This window comes from Odontesthes bonariensis, chromosome 5 (genome assembly GCF_027942865.1).
Source record: "Odontesthes bonariensis isolate fOdoBon6 chromosome 5, fOdoBon6.hap1, whole genome shotgun sequence".
Lineage (NCBI taxonomy): Eukaryota > Metazoa > Chordata > Actinopteri > Atheriniformes > Atherinopsidae > Odontesthes > Odontesthes bonariensis.
The window spans coordinates 14,910,683-14,933,437 of NC_134510.1; the positions used below are offsets into that span (position 1 = coordinate 14,910,683).

At 40.6% G+C, this 22,755-nt stretch overlaps 1 protein-coding gene across 1 annotated transcript; it reads right to left on the bottom strand.

Moving 5' to 3' along the window:
* Positions 1-985: 985 nt before the first annotated feature.
* Positions 986-20,696, bottom strand: has2 (hyaluronan synthase 2). The gene is made up of 4 exons (XM_075464974.1): positions 20,006-20,696; positions 7,413-8,039; positions 5,299-5,400; positions 986-5,151 (listed from the first exon to the last, which is right to left on the bottom strand). The coding sequence occupies exons 2-4, from the start codon at positions 8,037-8,039 to the stop codon at positions 4,222-4,224; spliced, it is 1,659 nt and encodes a 552-aa protein (XP_075321089.1). The 5' UTR covers positions 20,006-20,696; the 3' UTR covers positions 986-4,221.
* Between the last annotated feature and the right edge of the window lie 2,059 nt (positions 20,697-22,755).

Genomic DNA, 22,755 nt, shown 5'->3' on the forward strand with positions numbered 1-22,755 from the left:
AGGTTCATGTACAAAAAAAAATTACATTTGATTTGATTCACATGACTCAATAGATTATGGTTGCATTTTTCACAAACTTCGGTGAAACAATGTACACACTTATGATCGTTAAGAACACGGCACATCTTAAAAGCATAAAAACACAATATTCATAATTTTCTTTAGATTTGAATTACTTTCCGGATAATTAAAAGAAATGTTATACAGCTCACGTCGTAATAAACTCGAAAATAATCTCCAATGTGTTTATATTTACTGAGAAATATGTTAATCAGTACAACATAGTTGCTAATTGATATCTAAGAGCTTTTGCACAATAATGGTAGATAAAAGTTACGCATAGCAGGATTAAACTAAAACTTTGTCTCATCAGTTTGGTTTGGATCTTTTCACACGTAAGGTTCACAGACTTACAGCGGTTAATGGAAACAGTCACGTAATGAGTACTTGGTAACATCAATGGAAAAACTTATTCTGACCTCTGACTTTCTTTATCTTTTTCAAAGAAGCAACGATGTGTTCACCCTGTAAAGTTTCCTATAATGGTGCCAGCAGACGAGGTCCGACTGAAAATGAAGAAAAGTGATCAAGCAAACTAAGACAGGAAAAACTGATCTTCTTATTGGATCATCTCAAACAACCATCAGATTGTCAGACTTGGATCACAATTGATGACAATCACATATTTCCTGTTCATGCCCTGATTGCTTTTTCAACTTCATCAAAAAGTCCATTTAGAGATAATTATGAGCTAATTGTTCCCAAACTGCTTGCCTGCATTGTATCTCCCAGGTATTTTTTTCAAGTAGCCAACTCATGTCCTAAAGTAAGTTCCAGTAAACAATATTATAAATCCCAATAGATTCAAACCACTTAAAAACACAACTCCCTCAGTTCGAAAGACTCCCGCCATAAAAGGAATTTCAAATGATGCAGCAATATTTTGAAGAAAGAAAGCTCAACAAAAACTCTTGATACGAAGAAATTGAAACCATAGTTTTTTATTTGGCACAACACAAAAGTGCTTTATCATAACACTGCCCATGACCAGGCATAAAAAAAACACCTCATGGTTCAGTTGTCAGTGTCATTTATTACACCTTGAAATAAAACCAAATCTTTAAAACTGTAAAAAATGCCACTCAGTTTTTCATTTGTGAATTCTCAGAAAGGCACCTCACGACCTAAAGATAAACAGAATTTGCAGATAGTTATATTTTTGTGCAAGAGTTTTTAAAATGATTTGAGAAGAAAGTTTGAAGCCTGCTTTGTTGCCTTTTAAGAACTGAACTCAAAAGACAAAACTCTTTAGTGTTTAAATGTTGCATGAACTGACGTGTAAAAATTATGTTCACATATAGTTTAAATTACAAAATGGAGAAAGTTTATTTTGTTTTTTTGCAGTGTAGACATGGAATCTTAGGGGTTTGACATGTATACCAGAGAACTGACTTACATACAGAATCCTATAAATCACACAATGCCTTAAATAAATATGATGCTTTTCTATCCAAGTACAAAAACAATAACTTATCCCAACAAATTGCATTTTAACCGTTGTTATTGCAGACAAAACCCCCAGCTCATAATTTCACATTGTTTGGTCACTGTCGGAACAGTTTAAAGCACAACAAATACATTTTTCTTATAAAAACACGGTTGAAAATAAAGAATCTTTGGTAGATAAGCAAAAATCGAATGAAAATGTCTAGATATAAAAATGCATTGAAGTACAAAGTAAAAATACGTAAAACAGCTACAGCAAAGAGCCGACAAGGCAGAGAAAAGAATCCAGCTTTCACTTCATAAGGAACTGTGTATAAAAAAAGGACACTTTTATATCCAACATCACAAACAGACCATAAATTACTCGAGGCCACCAGAATGCGTCAGTCTTTGGACAGCATCCTGACACCTCGATGCAATGTAAAGAGAACCACTGAGGTATTTCATCTTGATTGTGTCAAGCATCATGCCGGAGGACAGGAGAGACATAAAAGTGCGTTAATATTATTTAAACTTGTGTCTCCTCCTGGTCCATAGCAAACACTGGTGTTGATTCATCCCAAAATGCTGTTCCCTTCCATCAAGTGCCCTCATTCACATTCCTATTATCAGGTAGTACTTTTCCCACATCCGACACATAAACTTCTCACATTTACTTCTTCCCTTGCAGGCAATTTAACACAGTGCAGGGAAACTTTCAGATGGAGCCACAATATCCTTAAAACAGTACGCAAAGGATGGAAGAGAGCAAGGACATATGGAAAGCAAAAATCACAAAGTCTTTGGAATGGAACACAGCCCCCTTGTCTGATGGTGCTTCACTGGGTAGAAAACCATATATTAACGAAAATAGTGTCAAAACCCATAACTCATACAAACAAAGATGAAAAACAAAAGTAACTGTTTCTGCAAAAATAAAATCACAGCAGCAATGATATACAGTCTCGTGCTTGTGGTCACATGTTCAGCCACCTGATCAAGTAAGGATTAAATCCACCAGTCACTGATCAGTTTGAGATTCTTCACTTTGTAAACGTGAAAATACTACAGTCATGTCATAATGGAATAACTACAAACATTGCTACTAAACCCATTGCCTCATATTGAACAGTCATGCAAATTGTACTGTATGTGATATATTTTAATTCATTTTAAAGAGGGAACAAACCTTTGTAAAGTAAAAGCTAAAGAGAAAACTCTTGGGGTGCATTAAGTACTTATGAGTAGTTAGTGTTTTACCTGCAGTCGACAGCATTCAGAGAGCTGTCAGTCTGGAGATGTAGAGAGGAATTCTGACTGGGACTGTCTGATGCAAAAGTGATGCATTGCAAAGATTACTGCATACAGCTTTTGCTTGAAACCGTATGCAAATTGTAAGGTTTCATTTGTTTTGGATATCTACAATTTACTCTTTTGTGGTCCTGTTCTGAGTAGCTGTTAGCTTAGCCCTCCCTGCTTCTCCAAACTGAGAGCGCTCTGACCACTGTCTAATGCAGGCAAGACACTGACTACTCAGAAGTACTTCACACAACTACACTTTAAGAGTAACTGAATATGACTTTTAGCAAAAAGCTGTGGCTATCAATGGAAGTTTAGCAGTGAATATCATGAATCAGCTAAATACCACCATAGAGATTATTTTCCGACAGAAAACTAATGACAAGGAGCTCTCTTATTGTTGGCACCAGAAGCAAGGTAACTGGGTTCCAGTTCTTCCTGTGGCACAGTGCCGTATTTGACACTGTTGCTTCACAACAAAAAGGATTCAAACTTGCCGGTTGGCTGGTGTCTCTCTGTGTAAAATACACTGCAGACAACCCTTGACCCTCTAAAACAGGTACAGCTTGTGGATGGGTCATTTCCAATATGACATGGAGACAGCAGTGGACAAAAAGCAGCACTTCATTTGAAAGCCCTTCATGCTTTATCAGTTGATACTGTTGCTGTTCCCATAACAGATTAAAACACAGAGAAGTCACATAGATTCATTACCAACCAACAAGACAGCTTTGAAAATGTTAAACTGATGCAGAGTATTTATTTTGAAGAATTTTGAATTTGTTTGTAATGTTAAAAGTGGGCAACCTCACTTAGCCATTTGTGCACTTTAATAATACTCATTACACTAAGCTGATGACAGCCCCTTTTTCCAACACTGATTACCACTTCTTATGCAGTCATCAAAGCTGTACAGTCATTTGATAGCGGAGACAAACTAACAGTCTTGTGACTTTAGTGGGGAGGGCATACACATTGCTCTTAATTTTGGGTGTACAAATATTTCTTGGAGACACAATGATGCTCTGGAGGTAAAATAGTCTTACCGGTCATGTTAAACCCCAATGGAGGAGGCTCAAAATCATTGCTCATGTCAGACGGTAGCCCAGTGAATATGACAAGGGTAAGAGGTAGCTGATATTACAAAGCCTAGGACTCTTTTTGCCAATTGTGATTATGTTTGTTAACATTCTGAGCTATCTAAATTGGCTAGTTAGCAAACACTTGTTGATTTCCAAGTGAACACATTAGGTTTAAAAATGCAGGTGAGTTAATTAGCCAGCATGCTGATCTATCAAGATCATGAATTCCAAGGTAACAGCCATTTCTTTGGCCATTGTAGTTGAACTCAACCAGTTTTGCCTCCAGAGATGTTCTGCATCTGAAAAACATTTGTAAACAAAACCCCAGTGATACGTGGTGCCTGTTGTCTTTAGGTCATACGTCCAGCACCATATCATAATGTGGTTCTTTCTTTCTCTTCCCACATTTGTTTATGAGCACGGTATAAAGTGTCAACAGTATGACCCAGTAACTGGCATAAATGACTGCCCCAATGATCAGAACAATCTTTTCTGATTCAGGAAACGGTTTTCTAGTCTGTAGGATTACTGTGTATATAATCCCAATGAAGAGAATGGTGAACCAGACCGATATTGGAATCAGACCGATGAAGTTCACCACTATTGTTTTCCTCCCAGAGGTCCCCCAGCCTGACTTGTTGATTGTTGCTATTGCAAACATTTTTGCTGGCAACAGGCTTGACATATACAGTACTGAGTAGAAGGACATGAACACCATGACAATGTTGCCTCTGAGGCAGCTGGCGAAGGAAGACTTAATCAGTGCCACTGCTTGCACAATGAGTAGAAACAGTAAAATATTCCAGAGCCTTCCCTGGTAGAAGAGCTGAATCGCAGTAGCGATTAGGAAGAATGGGAAGAAGCCCGTAATCACAGCTTCATAAGTCATCCATAAGTGGTGCTTGTGGAACCACATAGAGTTGTAAAGCCATTCGCGGAAATATGACTTACTCCACCGGGTCTGTTGATTGAGCCACCGCAAATATGTGATCGGTGTCTCGGTGAGGCACTTTGACCGAGCAGTGTATTTGGTCGCATACCCGAGACTGAGAACTCTGTTTGTGAGATGACGGTCATCCCCAAAACTGCAGTGGGATCCCATGAAGGTCTGATTGTACCAGTCCTCAACGAACTCGTGCAGCAGGGAGTTTCGGTACATTCCCAAAGGCCCGCTGATGCACTGAACACAGCCAAAGTAGGACTGGCAAGCCCGCTCGATGTTGAAGGCCATCCAGTACCGAACGCTGCTCAGGAAGGAGATCCATGACTCATATTTATTCAAGATCTACAGAGGGATAGAAAATCAAAAAGGAAAGGTATTAGATTCACTAAGTTCAGCACTTAGCGCACATGTTTGATGTAAAAGCTCGATTCTCCAAAATGTGCCACTTAAGGCAAGAAAATGTTGATAATCTTAGTTTTGAAACTCTACCTGTACATCTCCTCCAACGCCTCCCACCATAGGGTCCTCTTCTAAAACCTTCACCATCTCCACTGATGATGCAGGGTCCAGCATGGTGTCAGAGTCACACACCTGAATAAAACCCACAGTGAGTTAACTGTACTTCAAGGCCAAAGTTATTCGATAACCATGTGTCAACACAGACAGCACAGCAAGTTTTTTTTTAGATGCAAAGGCATATCAAAATGATTCTCAGGCTCATTAATTTAAAGTGCACTCGTTAAAGATTACTGCACATCCACTAAAACACACTGAATGTCTAAATAAAAACTAACAATTTGGCCGGAATTAAATCCCCTGCAACAAAGATTAGAGTACCTGCTTTCAACTTTAATTGCTTTCTACTATCTAAGTGACCATCTCCCCAGTTTCTTCTATAAAAGGCGATTTTCCTGCACAAGAAAATCAGTTGATAAAAACAAACTTAGAGCACAATCCCCATTAACAAAGGAATCCGTTACAGGCAGAGTCTGATGATAGTGAAAAGGCATGCAGCTCTGAGAGTATTAGGATGACTGCTGGCATGTGCTGCAGTGCGCTCCTTTGAAATCCCTGTTAAACAAGTGGTTTCTGCCAGCCTGAAGCCAGCTGCAGGTGTTAGAATTTTTTACTCTCAAAGGTCCCATTTTTGTATTGATAACTCGTTGAAATCATTCGAATGTAATTAAACTGACAAGGTTCTGTAATGCCTCACTCATTGATCACAATCTAGCACACCACGGGTGTCAGGCAAATACACAGAGAGATCCTTCTGTTGTGCCCATAGACATTATTCTGTCTAGTTTAATACAACCATCCTTTTATAAAAAGATAAATCACTGTGTCATTGGGTGGTACATTATTATTCTATTGTTGTATTGTAGCATTATCATTCTATTGTTATATACATATTGACAGGGAAATTTCAGGAAAAAGTGTGAAGTTATGTTTAGCCAAGGGGTGACCACTCCACTCTTCAAGTAACCTTTATTCTTTAGATGAGCATTTTAAAGGAAGACTGTGCCAAGTTGCAAGTACACAATACTGCATTGTGTAAAAATATACCATAGCAGAGAGGTGATGTCTACTTAAAGGTAGTTTTGTTAGTTAGTCACTAGTAGCCACTGAACAAATCAAACTGAGGCAGCTAAACCCCACAGATTGCAGAACTTATCACCAAATAAATTACAGTATTTCTTTGACTCTAAATCTGACCATACTGTATATCTCCGTAATAGCTCATATTTATTGTAATAATGACTGCTGAATACAAATGGGTCTTGGTTTTAAGCTTGTGTAGAAACATTAACTGCTTGGCACAGCATTTAATGTTCCTAACCACTGTTTATATTCAAAGCCACACCAACACACAATGTCCACTGTGTTTTCCAGGCAAACACACAGGGGAAATAGTTTTTACAAGATATATAGAGCTTTTAGGCTCGCAGAAAGTTTTCTCAGTTTTATTCAACTTTAATGCTTTATCCTGTTCAAGTTTGCAGGGGACACTGGAGCCTATCCCAGCTGTTACCGAGTGAGAGGCAGGATAAACCCCAGACAGGTCACATCATAGATCAAGGAAAACTTCTCTATCTAGTTTTTTTTAAACAAAAAAAAAAAAAGTACACCACATTGGACCTTTTCTGACCTAATTGTGGGCTCTGACTGTTAATACCACTCATGTAGGTGATGTAACACTCAGCCTGTGAAACAGATCTGTTATTACACTTAGACATCAGCTACTGCTGCCGTTCTTCACGCTACATCTCACAGCACGATACAGCCAGCCACCGTCTTCCTAAAAGCAACACAAAAGACTCTTTGTGGGCCCCATATTTGGCTTGGCACAGCCCCCTTTTTCCCCTCTCGAGCCACCTCTTTCTGTTCCCTTTACTTCTATTCTCAATGTATGCATATCCAGAGTGTATCTTCCTTAGTTTAGCTCACACCGTTTCCCTTCCTCACTGCTAAATATCCTCCTTTAGGTGGCAGCTATTCCTGTTTTACATACTTGTGTTTATGTGTACGCGTTTACATCTTCTCTTGTCATTTAAAAAAAACTCAATATATTCCACCATTAGCCACAATAACTGATTGCACATTACCTGCACATAGTCCACGCTTCTTCCCAGTGCTTTGAAGGCCGTGTACATGACCTCTCTCTTTCCTCCCCACTTCTGCATGATGCACACGCACTTGTTGTTGAGCACAATTCTGGTAATTTGCTGAAGACTTTCGGCATAGGTCTCATCGGTCTCCCCAGGGTCTCGGCTGTGATAATTACACCGCCACACAAATGTGGCCGATTTGTCCCATCCCATGACCTCTTTAAAAATATCCATCATATACAAGTCATCGGCGGAGTTCCCGTCGATCACCATGATCACTTTGATCCCCGGATACGTCAGCCTCTTCACTGACACCAGACATTTTCTCAGGTAGTTTGGGTCCTCTTGATACGCTGCAATACACAACGCCAATGATTTATTCAGTTTGATCGGTGTCTCTAAAGAGCGCCGCATGTTTCGGTGTTCTAAGAGTGCAAAGAGGCTCTGGATGATGAGGTGGACGACCAAGATGGCGCCATACAAGCCAAATGACAGGTGATTGTGTGCTGTGGTGAAGAACTGGTAGCCCATGATGTAGGCAGTGGAGATGCCCACCAGAAGGGACACGCCAAACATAGTGGTCCCGAATATCCTCAGGTAAGTCAGGACTCTCTGACACTTCATCTGTGGACAGATGGAAAAGGTTTTGTTCAGTAACAATGTTATAAAAGTGTTACGAATGAGCAGGTGGTGAAAGACAACAGGAGAAAGGCATCACCTGCAGATATTCTAATTTAGGATAAGAAAATGTTCTGAAAAAAAGTATGATGGCCCAAAGGTCCAGAACACAACAAAGAAAAATTGGAAATTGTAGCACTCTGTTGTGTAGTGTGTGTTTGTTTCATTTGTCCCTGTGATGGACTGGCCGCCTGTCCAAGGTATACCCTGCCTCACATTCTGTGTTACCTGGAACAGACGTCGGCCTCACTGACCCTTAAAATTATAAAGCAGGTATGGAAAATCTATTAAAAAATAAATCAACGTCGCTTTGTCCAATGTTATTGTGTTTTTTCCCATTAGGCCTTCTGTTGTTAGGAAATACTGTCGACCATACAATATGTTACAGCACACTTCAGGGACACACAAACTCAGGTAAAGAAAGAAGGTTTTTTCTTCGCCTTTTTACCACATGCTTCCTTCCCTCAACTCCTCCCTAAAATCCCATCTAAATGTCAGACAGTTGTGAGTAGCCGATTGTTCCAACTCTCATTTAATGTGGGTGGGCGCACATTACAAGATTTCTTGACCCAATTAACCAACAAGCTCGTTGCCCCTGCCAACCATCCTAGTTCCAAGCATGCTCTAAATGTTGGAGAAAAGCAATAATGTCGTGTATTATTCATCGGCTAAACCTTTGGAACAAACTGTTTTTTTGTAAAGTCAAACAGTCCATATAAGGAACTCTATAAGGATCTATACTTTGAAAGATTCGTCCAATTTTTTACAAGAGCATCTATGAAGAACTTCCCCTGCTTTTGAGCCTTCCTGGGCCCTGCTGCACACAATCTTCAGCTCAAACTCCTGAGGTTTGTTTCTGGCCCTCATTATGTTGCTACCGCCATCTGTTTGGCAGACCAGCAGAGACCCACTCAGCGTGGCTCGGCTCAGCTCAGCTCAACGCGGAGCGGACCACCCTGTGATGTCATCTGTTTATATCTTCATGGGAAGAAGAAGACAAGAGCTTTTAGATTCTCTAATGCTGCCCTTTCTTCTCTTCTGTGTTTCTTTAGCAATAATATTACAAGAAAATGTTTTTCTTGTGTGATCTTTTGGTCAAAGATTCCGTTTATGGGTCAGCTACTCAGTAGTGCGCCCCCTCATGGGACATCATTTAACACTTTGAGCGGTTTTTTGGTTCATTTGATGTCATTTGGTGCACATTCAGTGAGCCTGCAGTAAAAAAACACTTAATGAATGCTTGTTTGCAACATTATATGTAACACATGTTGTCAAGACAATAAAGACATGTAAATCTGTATAAACAAGATCATCAAAAGGAGTGTACACAAAGCCAAGTGGTGTTTGTGATTTGGAGAGAGTTCTTCACACCACACCTAAACACACAAAACAGATGGAGGGAGGGGAAGAGTCTTACACATGGAGGGGGAGAGAAGGATTCATAGAGACAGGAGAGGATGAGGACAGGAGAAAAGAGACGGCTTAAGGGCAGTCTGAAAACAGACATAAGGGAAAAACAAAGCAAGGGACACAGTATGTGAGTAGAAGAAGCCAAGACGGACGAATATGCGCACATGCAAACTCACACACACCCATTGGCGCAGACATAAAGGGTAGTTCAATTGATCATTGGATGAGTTGAGCACGACCTCCCCTGGCTCATGACGGGGCTCCTAACGTCAGCCGCTCATTTACAAGACCCCCGACACACACACACACACACACACACACACATAGAAATGCTAACATTAAAAAGCAGATTACACTCTGCAAGAAGAGTGAGTCTGTAGGAATACAGAGCTATGCCGACCTCCTTCAACTTGTGCATCTGGATATGAGCAAGCATATGTGAATGCTGGTTAAAGCTATTTAATGCAGTTTAGAATAAACTGTCACCCTGTCTTGAACTTTGAATTAATTCTGTCACTGCTTAGGAGAGGGCATCATTGAGTAATATTGATGTGAAATTGAAGCATACAGTTTATGATCCACACTTAACTGATATGAAACAGGTTTTCTTCCAAAGTTTGTGGTCAAAGTACAGAGGCTAAAAATGAAATTCAGTTCATTTTCCACAGGTATTAAGCCTGTTATGGACTGACTGAACATTGGGATGCCTCAGGATGCTCTTTGTGGCATCTTATCTGCCATTTTGGGTGTGTAGTCCTGCGCAAAGGTCAGACTAACAATTGGCCCAGAGTTCAGATAGATTAACTGCAGCCTGAGAAGTCAGTCATAGCGCTTCTTCAAACTTGGCCCCGCAGCGCTCCCTTTGAGATAAGATCTATAATGAGAGGAGTATCTGGGACACTGGAGCTGTCATCGCCATATGGACAATGAAGTCACTTCGGAGTGGTGTGTTCGCACATCTTCGCGTGTCAGTAGACGCTATGTATTTGTGCAAGTTAAGGGCGTCATTAACACATGTTGATTATGTCACCCCAGCGTTCTGTTTGTTTTCATCTCTCGGCACACGTAAGATAGATCCCCATCATTGTCTCTTTCTTTTGTTGTGTGTGCCTGTACATGTGTGTCAACCCTATGATGACCTTGGGTTGGATGTTGTAGCAGTCTCACTCTGACGTTATTTTTGGTCTCCAGAGTCAAACTCCCTGTGGCTCCATCTCAGAGATAACATTACGAAATGTTCAGTATTTGCATGGATTCATAAAATATGGTGAGTTAACGTTTTGATGGATGGATGGATGAATGAATGAATGAATGCAAGAGTCCAATTAAAGTTCAACAAGTCAATGAAACCCCAAACTTTGACCGATTCAAGACATTCTGACTTTGCTGTTTTATGAATCAAAAGGCTAACATGCTAATAATTCCTAGTTAATGAGCACAAAACATAAATAAGAGCCGAAGGGACTTTGCAGATACAGTATATATACACAAACCACAGCAATGGATGAACACCACTCTAAACTCAGCCCATAACCAATAGCTTTGCACTGTACTTGGAGTGGATGTGTTTGAATGACCAGAAAAGAAAAATATGAACTGAAAGTAAGTTAAATGACCTTAATGCTGAAAAAAACATATCTAGACCCTTCTTTTATTACTGGCTTCCCTTATCTTCAGGTGTATGTTTGGGGGGTCTGTCAGCTTTGTTTGGCTTCTAAAGATTTACATGCCAGAGAAAGTTTGAAAAGTCAGAGGATCCCCAAAGTCTGGACAGGTCATCCGATGAGGACCATGAATATAAAACAGTTCTGTCTTACAATTTTTAAATTACTGGATAACTGACAGTCTGACAGAACCTGAAAAAGCTACAACGGTCCACAGATTGTAACGTTTTAAGTCTACAGTAAATGCTGAAATTGAACAACAAAGGCATTTTCCTTACTCTGTTCCTTCCACAGTTGCAGCTTACATTGGACACTTTCCACATCTCACTCGCGTTTATAAGGAAGGAGAGGGTGGTGGAACATCCTACTCCATGAACCTTCATGCAAGAGATCACTAGTTTTAAACTTCCGTTGAACATTTTTCCACAGTCTGTTCTACTTCCCTCCCAAGTAATTTGTTACTTCTCTACTGCGTTCGCATGAGCAAATAATTATGGTGAGGAGTTAAAAGTACATGGTTCGTTAGACTTAATGTACACGGTTTAGATTTTGCAAAAAATGCATGGTTAGGCAATTAAAAAAATCTAAAGGCTTAAACCTAATACATTTTACTATGTAATTTTAGGTCACAATTCCCACCATCTCAGGGGAATCCTGCCTGTCAGGAAACAGCCTTGAAATTCATTGCTACCTCACAATTTATCACCTGAATTTACAGCTGGTTAGAATACTTTGAACATGTGGATGCCTATGATATCTATTACACATTTTCTGGCTGCAATTGAATAATTATCAAACATTTTGACCTGCTGCTTGTCTAAGTGGAACATCAGGGGTTAGAAGGTGCCGCTCATCCTCTCAAGAACATGACAGTTCACATTGAAATTTCATGGCAATCCTTGTCTCTGTGAAATAACGTTACCATCAGCAGAATCACATCACTCCCATAGCAATGTAGCACATGCAAAAATGTCTTGGCACAAATGGCTTAAGATGAGCTATTTGAAGTGTTTCCAGGGAGCAATATTTGTTTTAAGAGATGTAATAGAAACTGCTTTCTGAGAAAACTCACACCTGTAACTGCTTCAAATAGGGCAGAGAAAGGTATAAAAAATGATAACCGAGTGCATCTATAAAGTATCGAATCATTCAAATTCAGCATTAAATTAAGTCGTAGTCTTCCTAGTGAGAGGTGAAATAAAAGACCCATTTTGTCTCTCTGGTTTAATAAGCGATTTAGTGTAATTGCCCCATAAGCTGTAATAAACTACATGTGTGTTACATAACAGTGAATTTCAGATATCCAGCACACGATATATGTACCTTGTCTGGGCAAATGCGAATACGGGAAGTCTTCAGTTGCAACAGGGTGTGCACCTATGTGAGCTAAATGTCATATGTACAGTGTGCATGTATGGCCATTGTGCATACATGAACATAAATGAGGTCTGTGCGTGTGTCTGTGTGTTCTTTGTGTGTGTGTGTGTGTGTGTGTGTGTGTATGTGTGTGTGTGTGTGTGTGTGTGTGTGTGTGTGTGTGTGTGTGTGTGTGTGTGTGTGTGTGCGTGTGCGTGTGTGTGTGTGAACTACAGCGAGGAGACGATTATGACTGATCTCACATGAGAGCAGTGGAAACTCTTTCAGCAGGGTTCCAGTTCAAGGCCTGTGATGGAACGTAAAATATAACAAGGCTCACCAGACTCTGTGTGTCTTTACGTACTCGATGTGTATGGGAGTTTACATGCTTGTGTCATTGCTGTACGTTCTGCACAGAGTATAAATCTGAAGCGGAGCTAAAAAGGACAGCTTGCTGGTCTCTGTAAAGCTGAGATAACATAAAGCTTACATCTTTATGTTAGTGTGACTCAGCAGTCACCAGCAGCCGCTACAACGTTCACAAATCAACAACTCTGGCGGAATGACTGCTTTGCACAAATCAAACTTTGGTGTTGTGAGCCAGCTCATACTTTTGCCAGCTATGCAGTGATCTTGAATGCTGTGTAAGACTGAGGGGGAGAGGCAAGGTACTAATTCAAAGGCCAAAATACATAAAGGAAAAAATAAAATAAAAGAATAACAGTTGTTTGCTAAAAGCATTCCGATCCAGTAAAGAAATATTGTACAAGTATACTGTATTGCGTAAGAAAGCCAGAGCAGCTAAGGTTGTACATGCATTTGAAAATCTCAAGCACACCCTGTTCTGCCAACACGAAAAAAGCAAACGTGCAAAAACATCTGAAACATGAACAAGAAACACACGTGATCTGATTTGTTCACTTTTTCATAAAGGCAAGGCAAGGCAAGGCAAGGCATCTTTATTTATATAGCCATTTCATACGTGATCTGATTTGTTCACTTTTTCATAAAGGCAAGGCAAGGCATCTTTATTTATATAGCCATTTCATACCACAGGCAACTCAATGTGCTTTACATAAAGACAAGGCATTTAAAAGAACAGCATAAAGCAGCATAAAAACAAGCAATTTAAAGAAAAAAATTAAAAATAGAACAAAAATTAAAGCAATCAAAGAAGAGGGGAAAAAGAAAAATATAAACTCAACCATAAGCACACCGAAAGAGAAATGTTTTTAACCTGGATTTAAAAGTGCTCACAGTTTGGGCTGATTTCAGTTCTGCTGGTAGTTTGTTCCAGTTGTGTGCAGCATAACAGCTAAAAGCTGCTTCACCGTGTCTAGTTTGAACTCTGGGCTCCACTATCTGACCTGTGTCAGCAGATCTCAGAGCTCTACTGGGTTTATACTCTGCTAGCATGTCATTCATGTATTCTGGACCTAAACCATTCCGTGATTTGTAGACGAGCAGCAGAACTTTAAAATCTATTCTGTATCTGACCGGGAGCCAATGTAAAGACTTGAGAACTGGGGTGATGTGATGTGATCTCTTTGTTCTGGTTAAAACTCGGGCTGCAGCGTTCTGAATGAGCTGCAGCTGTTTGAGACTCTTCTGGGGGAGTCCAGTCAGAAGACCGTTACAGTAGTCAAGTCTGCTGGAGATGAAAGCATGAATCAGCTTCTCCTGATCTGTTTGGGACATGAAACCCTTAATTCTGGATATGTTCTTAAGTTGATAAAAGGCTGATTTGGTGACTGATTTGATATGGTTGTTGAAGGTCAGGTCTGAGTCTATCAGCACGCCGAGGTCTTCTTCTCCTTCTCAAAGACGTCTGTCTCTGAGAAGGGCAGGGCTGCAAAAGGCCAGGGCGCATTTTAAAAGCATTAAATATGGATACGGCCCTCATGACAGTTATAACAGGATACAGGAAAGGCTCACATGTTCCTGAGGAGATGAAAAGGCAGTTGGGAGGGGGAGGCTGGGGGAGACTTGAGAGTTTGCTGCTGTCTTGGGCTGAACACACTTGCCACACTGAAGGCTGGATCACTTCCATGTCTGTTTTGATGAGCTGCTTTCTCATGTGAAACCTGCATAGATAGAAATCTCAGGGGGCCAGAGGGGTGCGGCACCATAATAGTTCAAATTGAGAAGGGTTGTAGAAATGCTTTGGCCCAAGTATGGTGCGAATGTTATTTCCATAACTGGACGATCGACGCTGGCCCAAGTCTGAGTGCTGAAATTCCAACCCAGTCTCACAGGTAAATGGGAAGGCAACAAATCTCAGGCTGTTTTCTGATGGGCAGCGTGATGCATGAATAGTAAAATATGTAAGGCCTCCAGATATCCATATTTTTAGCCCCAAACGTGTACTTTTAACTCCTAAATCAAGTCATTTACAAGTGAGATCAAAACAGAGAAGCGAAGAATAGGAAGAGCAAAACAGGAAAGTGATAGGCCCGTGGATGGGTTTCTTTGGCCAAGTTTGCAGAGAAATGCCAGTCTTCACCCCTTCTCGTCTTTGTTCAACTTTACAGTGTCACCATGTACATTGTCATGAAGTGAGACATCAATGTAGTATGTGAACATCATAATATAGCAAAAATATCACAGGACACTGAACATGAATGTAGCAACATAGTCACAAGACGTTGATGGTGTGTCATAACGCAGCAGCACATTTACAGGTGGCATAGCCACGTCGTAACGCGTGAGCAGCGTCCCTCTGTTCACAACAGGGAAAAGCGCAGGACAACGTAGTTACGTGGTGGGTAACTTAGTTGCTTCTCAGCCTAAATTCATCCTCATCAATCTGGCAGCCATTACCCTAATGAGTCAGGGCAGAAACAATGGGTAAATGACAGCCAACTGTGCTGGAGCTGTTTCAACTGCTGTGGTTGATAAAATCATGATACTTTAGTGCTGTGGGTCTACAAGAACATAAAGTGAATGCAGTATAAGGGTGGCAAAAATTCATTATTATAAATATATGGTTGGTTAGATGAGATTTTTTTGTGTCCATAACGTGTTGCAGTTTAAAATAAGTTTTTACATTTTTCAATACAGATTGCTTTACAAAACTCTGAATGAACTGAAAGGTCAAGTGTATTTTAATCGCAAAAGCCAGACAGTGACTGATCCCCCTCACTCCTCCTCTTTCTCATCCGCCTCGTCCCTCTTCTCATTCATAAACCCCCCCTCTGTGGTCACAGTGTGCTGTTGTTGTGGGAGCTTTGTCATTATAAGAGCCAGAACTAATCAGTAACACCACCCACTGAGCCACAATGCACTACAACTTACATGATTTAAATAGGGTGGACAGGGCCACAACTGAAAAAGGGTACAATTAAAAGTGTGCTGCTTCTTACACATCCGTCTTCCTCCTTCTCTGACCTCCAGTGTCTATTTGTTTGCATTCAGTATGCTGTTAGAATCAGAATATCTTCTTTGCACACCTCTCTACCGTCAAAAGTTTAATATTTTTTTTTTTTATTCATATTCAAAAGTGAAGGTGGAGGAGGAAGCTGAAATCAGTGATTCATCCATCCATCCATTTTCTATACCCAATGAATCCGTCGGTCGGGTTGCGGGGAGGCTGGAGCCTATCCCAGCGGTCATCGGGCAAGAGGTGGGGTACACTCTGGACAGGCCACCAGTCCATCACAGGGCCACACAGAGACAAACAACCACACACACACTTGCTCCTGAGGACAGTTTCAGAGACACCAATTAACATAACATGCATGTTTTTGGACAGTGAGAGGAAGCCAGAGTACAAAGGGAGAACATGCAAACTCCACACAGAAAAGCCCCAGCCAGGAGTTGAACCTGGAACCCTCTCACTGTGAGGTGACAGTGCTAACCACCACACCACCGTGCAATGATCCAAACTGAAGCTAAACTGCCTGGCACATCAACTCAAGAAGAAACAATCTGTGAAAACTTCAGTATCTAGTGATGTGCTCCTGTCCCATATCATCTGGGATTGAAAAAAGCGATCCCTGTCACTTTACTACTGTGATCAGAAGGCTTTGCATTCCGCAAGTTATCATCCAGTGTTACTAAATTTTCCACTGGAAAGTAAGGCTCAACTCGAGTCTAATTTTCTAAACTTCTTTAATAGGATGCCATGAAGCCGCTTATCATCCCGCCTCTGCATTGAATCATCACTGCAGTGTGTGTGTTTGTAACTGACTCTAAGTACAGAAGTTTGATGTCTTTTCAGAGTGAACATACAGAGATCACCTCTGGTCAGAGGAGAAAAAAAACACCACCTCTAATTCTGTTCATAGTCGCATACTTGGATTCTTAATTAACATATATCTGAGTAAGAGAGTTCAGCACCACAGAAGAAAACTTGTTTTGACCCTTTAGTACTGGCTAAGCTCACTTTGGACCTTGGCTGAGGTTGTACTATAAACATACCTGACACCACTACTCGCAGTGGAAACCCAAAAAAACGTCCTGCCAAGTCATGTAATGGAAAAGGGCCAAAGGCCAATCTGACTCATGTCTGTAGCAGGAAGACAAGTAGAGGAAGAGAAGCAGAAAGAGGTGGATCAGGACATTCAAATCAGGATGAACGAAAGCGAGAGGGATTGCACATACCAAAAGCGTGGGGGGCCCAGAAGCTGAGGGCCCAATGATTGACTCCACTTTGTTCATTGCCAACTGAGGCACTGGAGTAATGCCACTGTGGCAGACTTCAGGCAGCCAGATGTTCAGATGTGGCACAGCCAAGAATCCTTCCCTCTGTAGTCATTGCTTCATGCGGCCAGCTGTTTGTCTCTCAGTCCTATTTCACATGTGATACGGGACCAAATGTAATTTCTAACTCTTGAAAGTTTTATGAAGAGAAATTCTGTTGGGCTTCTTCTAAAAGCAACTAGATGTTTGCCACAAAAAAATGAAACTTTTTTTATCCTCCTTTAAATCCAGCTTGTCTCTGTGTCACCACTGATCCAACACTTCATCTATCTGACTGTTATCAGCAGAGCTCTAAATAAATGGTTTGCTGCCTGTAAAAAGAAAACTATTCATAGTAGCCCGTTACAAGATAACAAGACTCAAACTCATATCAAACGAACAGACGAAAGAAAATACGTTTGGAAGTGCAGCAGAGGACAGAAAAGCAAGGGCTATGATTAAAATTTTGAATGTCTGACCCGTTTTTAGTTAAACTTTTCCACTGTTGTAAGAGACTCGACATACTCTGATGTGCAGCTACTCAAACACAACTTACTTTGTGCAGCTTTATGCTATACTGCTACTTTTTAGCAAAGGCACCAACTCCCCCTGAGATACTCTGTGTGGCACAGCATGACGTATTGGGAATATAATTGTAACCCTCTCTGACTTCCAAATTTTCACTTTTACTGGCTGGCTGCAGTTTTGCCTGATTGTTACTTTACCAAGGGAACGTGGAAAAAACTATGGCAGAATATGTGAGGTAGGTGGTGGTGTTGGTGTTGTGTTTTAGGGAGGGGCTACTCATAAGCACTCTCCTCTTGCTTCAGTAGTTACTCCCTGCCAGCCTGAAGCCCTGAGGCTTTATACACTGAAGGACCCTTGCTGAGAGCAGAAATGGCACGTGAGACTTGTTGGGAGCCCTAATGGAGGCCAGCCATGGAATGCCTTCCTGTGCTAAGTAGTAAACTGCTGAGTGCTCTGTGTGGAAGGGAACTGATGAGTCTGCATTACACTGTACGACTATTGTTGTATGGTTAGCCTAGTGGGGATAAACATTGCAAAATCTCAGCTGTAGAATCTGCAAAAGTGTCCGTTATGGGGAACAAGCTTTACTCCTCTAGAGTGAAAATCCAAATACTCTCCGTGTGAATAAATAAACATGTTTGTCTGTCAAGGTTTTTCTGAGAACTTCATCTCTGCTTTCTCTTTTATCTGTACTTTTTTCACATATTTCACCACATAGTTTTATTTTTTATCCTTACGACCATGGTGTTTGTTTCAGTTTTTACATATGTGTTTGTGTGTGTGTGTGTGTGTGTGTGTGTGTGTGTGTGTGTGTGTGTGTGTGTGTGTGTGTGTGTGTGTTAGACAGCAAAAAAGGGACATCTCTACTCGTTAACATGCTAAATATTCCAGCAAAAATCACCAGAGCTGTGTTGCCCTCCTTACTGCACACGGAGCGCTGCACTCAACTGAGATACTCACTGCGCTCAGCTGGAGATTAGGACCACTATGAATCAGTTTGGTTAGATTAACAAATACAAAAAGTTCACACATGCACCGATTACGTAGAAAGAATGAGGTGTGCATCTGTTTAAGACATCTGCATTGCAAACTAAGGAGTACAAGAAAGGAAACATTGGATGAACAGTGCTTCAGACGATAATGGGTTTTATTCATAGAAAAACTGTCACTGGCTCTGGAGAATACCCTCATAGCTGATTACAAGTGGAAACATTATGTTTTGACTGTGCACTGCCCAAGCAATAAAATGCATCGTTAAACGACAACCCTGACCAGTAGGAAGTAGATTCCACGTGTAGGATGGAAACCTTTTTTTTGTGCATCGTGGACAAATGTCAGGAATGCTCAGACATCCAACTCACAGATGGGCATTCCTTGTGTGGGTTATACAGTAAAGGAGCCAACAGTGGCTGTCTGCACACTGAGAAATCAGTAGGTGGGTAGAAGAAGAGAATATGTTAAGGGAGAGTGACTGATTTTGATTTGGAGCAAGGTCTGTCTGTGGCTGTCATCAGATTTTGGTCCAATTTTGGTCTGTGAGTGAACTGCTGAACAACTCAGTGGGTGAAGAGCAGTCACCGGGGTCCACAGAAAGGTACGACATGCAGGTAACGAGTAAGTAAAAACATGAAGGCTATCGGGCATTCAGATGAGAGAAAAATCACGTATTGCGGATTAGGCATCAAATTACGCGCTCCTACAACAAGGCAGGCTGGACGTGCCGCTGTACGCATTCCCATTGGCTCAAAAATCTCACAGAATGACGTATGGCCTGTCATCAATTAACTTTATTTGAAGGCTTACTGTTTCAGAAGAGTACGCTAAATTTCATACGATTAAAAGAGTTGTCTGATAGGGACATTTCTAAACCTGGAACAGCTGAGCAAGTAGAAATACCGCGGTGTAATAACCATAAAAGAAAAATAAACAATTGTTATGATTTTAATCAATAGGTTACATCAAATAAAAAAAAAAATTTAAAAAAACGAATATGTGCTTCTGTGCAAACGGATAAAACGCTTTACGCACTACTTGTTGCGGTGGATGAAGGGAAACCCTCCCAAGGTCTAACTTTAAGCATCACTCGCCCTTTTTTGACTTAAACATCAGACAATATTTCAATAATGTGAAATCATGACATACATTTCGAACTAAACGTATTGACATAAGAATTGAGCTCATCGGCATGTTCGTGATTCTCATTTGACGTCTCTGAAGCCATTTGTAACTGACATCACGCTGCCGGGTCACCGGACCTGGTTGCCGCGTGCCTACCTTGAAGCAGCTGCTGTCCTCTCGTTCGTCCTCCAGGAGGGATGCGGTCAGCTCCGGCGGCTCAGGTACCGCTCCACAGAGAGAAAAAGTCGCGACAAAGTTTGAGCAGCAGCGATTCTCATGAAAGCGCTCGAGACTGTCCTCATCAATCAAAAAGAGAGAAAAAAAAATCCTTTATGTGTAATCAGCTGGATCTTCAAAAATAACCAGGACTGCTTGTTCTCTAACTTTTATCTGCGGTCCTCAAATGTGGACCCAATGCATTTTTTTTTTTTTAGTGTACAAACACAAACATCATGTCAGTCAACTTTGGCGTCATTCATGTAAAAAACTGTAAATAATATGTAGACTGTAAAAAAATGATAAATGTTCTTCTCCATCAACTTCGATCAATTTCATTCATTCTTCAAAAGTCTTTCAAAGTTACCAAAGAAAAAGCCATCAACTTTGGCAGTGTCAGTAATATTGAAAGTCAAATTAGAAACTAAAAAGAAGAGGTTTCCAGCGAAAATAATCAAATATAAGCCGGAATCTTTGTATTTCAGCTCTGTTAGGGGGCATGTAGGTAAGCATTCAGGTTTCCCCGCATCCAGGTTACCCAGAGCGCACAGAAGTGGCTGTTTCAGCTGTCTAATTCCTTCCAGACGGATGTGTGTGTGTGGAGCCTCCTTTATGGCTGCTGCTGCTCCCAAACCCCTTTCACCGGGCTACAACAGATTGGTGTGTTGTTTTAATAAGAGGGGGAGGTTTTGGGGGTGTAAGGAGGAGCGATGGAGAATGGCAGGGGGCAGAGTAAGAAAGAGACTCTCTCATCCAAACTCATTCAAACTCCAGAGGCAGCGACACAGAGAAAGAGCGAGTGACTCACAAAGACTGGCCATTCCCCCACATTCTAACCCCCTCCAATTTTATTTACGGCGAGGTTTTTACATATTGTGTCAAAACTGCAGAATTTAGTGTTGAAGGCATATATATCGAGGTGTTTGACATTGTGACCATTAAAATCATCCCTGAGACATCAGTTGAACGCCGAATACGAACCCAGAGACTCAGCTGTATAGGGAAGGCACCTAAGCACGTGTGAGCTGGAGTTTGGATGTTATGGAATTTCAGTCATTTCATTGATTCACTAAAAAAAAAAATGCAGTTCACATATATGACCAGCAGGTAGTGCTGTTTAATACAGAACACAGAAGTGGGCTTCTCACATGTACAGTAGCACGTCTCAAATCATAAATTCTTCCCCAGTACCTAGAAAATATAGAAGCTACTCAAGACAATGGCTGTGTGTTATAATTTTTAAGTGAGAGCCAGATATCTTCTCTTTGCAAATAAACTGGAGGAGCAGAAGTTATTTTACAGGCTGCTAAATATTTTTCCTTTAAGCTATATGCCCTTTCACTACATCACCGGAAATCTCCTGGGCCATATTTACCTGTTTGTATCACTCTCTGCTTGGATGAGCTTTATTCCTGTAAAGTTTTGATCATCATCAAAACCTTTTCCTTTCATTCTAATGAGAGCTGAGAATAAATACTGGATCTCAACGTGCAATACAGTCACAGAGAAGTGCCGAAAGGTTCGCCACGGTAACTGACACCAACATATGGTTTTAAATGTATCATCAAGAAGAGGTTTCACAGGAATGACTGTCTCCAACTTCTGTTTCTTCCTGTTTTGTGGTTCCATAAACCAGAGGTTTTCATAGTGTGAGGCGCGCCCCCCTCAGGGGGGCTCCAAACAGATTCAGGGTAGACTCAGGAGGGGAGAAAATATGGCAATGGTAATCAGGTGATATGGTTTAAGAGTTTAGACATGTTCATTCTGTGGGTACTTGGCAGTCAGAAACCCAGAAACTAATAGATACCTTATGAAAGATGATTCATTGTCATCTGGTTATGTCAAACAGCAACATCTGCAATACTGGCTCTCTTGCTAATTGTGTGAAAGATTAAAGAACATAATCCTGACTCTATAAGCATCCTGAAATATCCAATCCAATCCAATTTTATTTATAAAGCACTTTACAACAACAGTTGACCAAAGTCCTGTACAGAAAAATAAAAAGAATAAATTAAAATAATAAAATACAAGAATAAATTAAAAGACATACAACAGCTATATAATTTAAAACAATAATAATACTAAAATAAATTTAAGAAAAAAATAAAAATGTAGCTAAAGTAAGAGAAAAGGTGGAGTGAACGTGTTGTTTTTTTTCCAAACTTTTAATCAGACTTTGATTACTGTCATAAACCATTTTCCCCAGTTAATGTCATAGGTGTTCACCTTTAGGTGTTCACCATAGCAGACAAGTTTTACTTCCAGAAGAGATCCATAACGTAAGAGAGATATCCCCAGTCCATAAAAACATATTAAATGTAATAAACAAAAACACATGTGCTTGACTGAATTTTGTTAAAATGCTATTATCATCCAAGCTTCAGCTCATTTTAATGCCATTTTTTTGTAATTACCCTGAGATGTCATCCAAAGATTCAAACTCACGTTATGAAAGCACAGTCGTTGTTTTTTTTTTGTAAAATATATCACTCTATACAAGCCAATGTGATGGATATAAATGGGGCTGGTGCTGAGAAAACCCCTGTAGACCTGCAGTGTTTATAAATGGAGCAGTACAAACATACAGTTTCCAAGCCCCGGTGAGTCTACTCCTGTCTCTACCACTCAGTGAGTAACACTACTTTTACGGGGGCCATATATTGTTTGGGCCAAGTGAATCTGTGACT

Bases quoted from the DNA above. Each gene is read 5' to 3' on its own strand.
- has2 (XM_075464974.1), bottom strand. From the start codon at position 8,039: ATGAAGTGTCAGAGAGTCCTGACTTACCTGAGGATATTCGGGACCACT. The intron at 5,401-7,412 runs GTAATGTGCAAT...GGTTTTATTCAG, and splicing joins GAAGCGTGGACTATGTGCAG to GTGTGTGACTCTGACACCAT. The intron at 5,152-5,298 runs GTAGAGTTTCAA...ATCCCTCTGTAG, and splicing joins GCGTTGGAGGAGATGTACAG to ATCTTGAATAAATATGAGTC.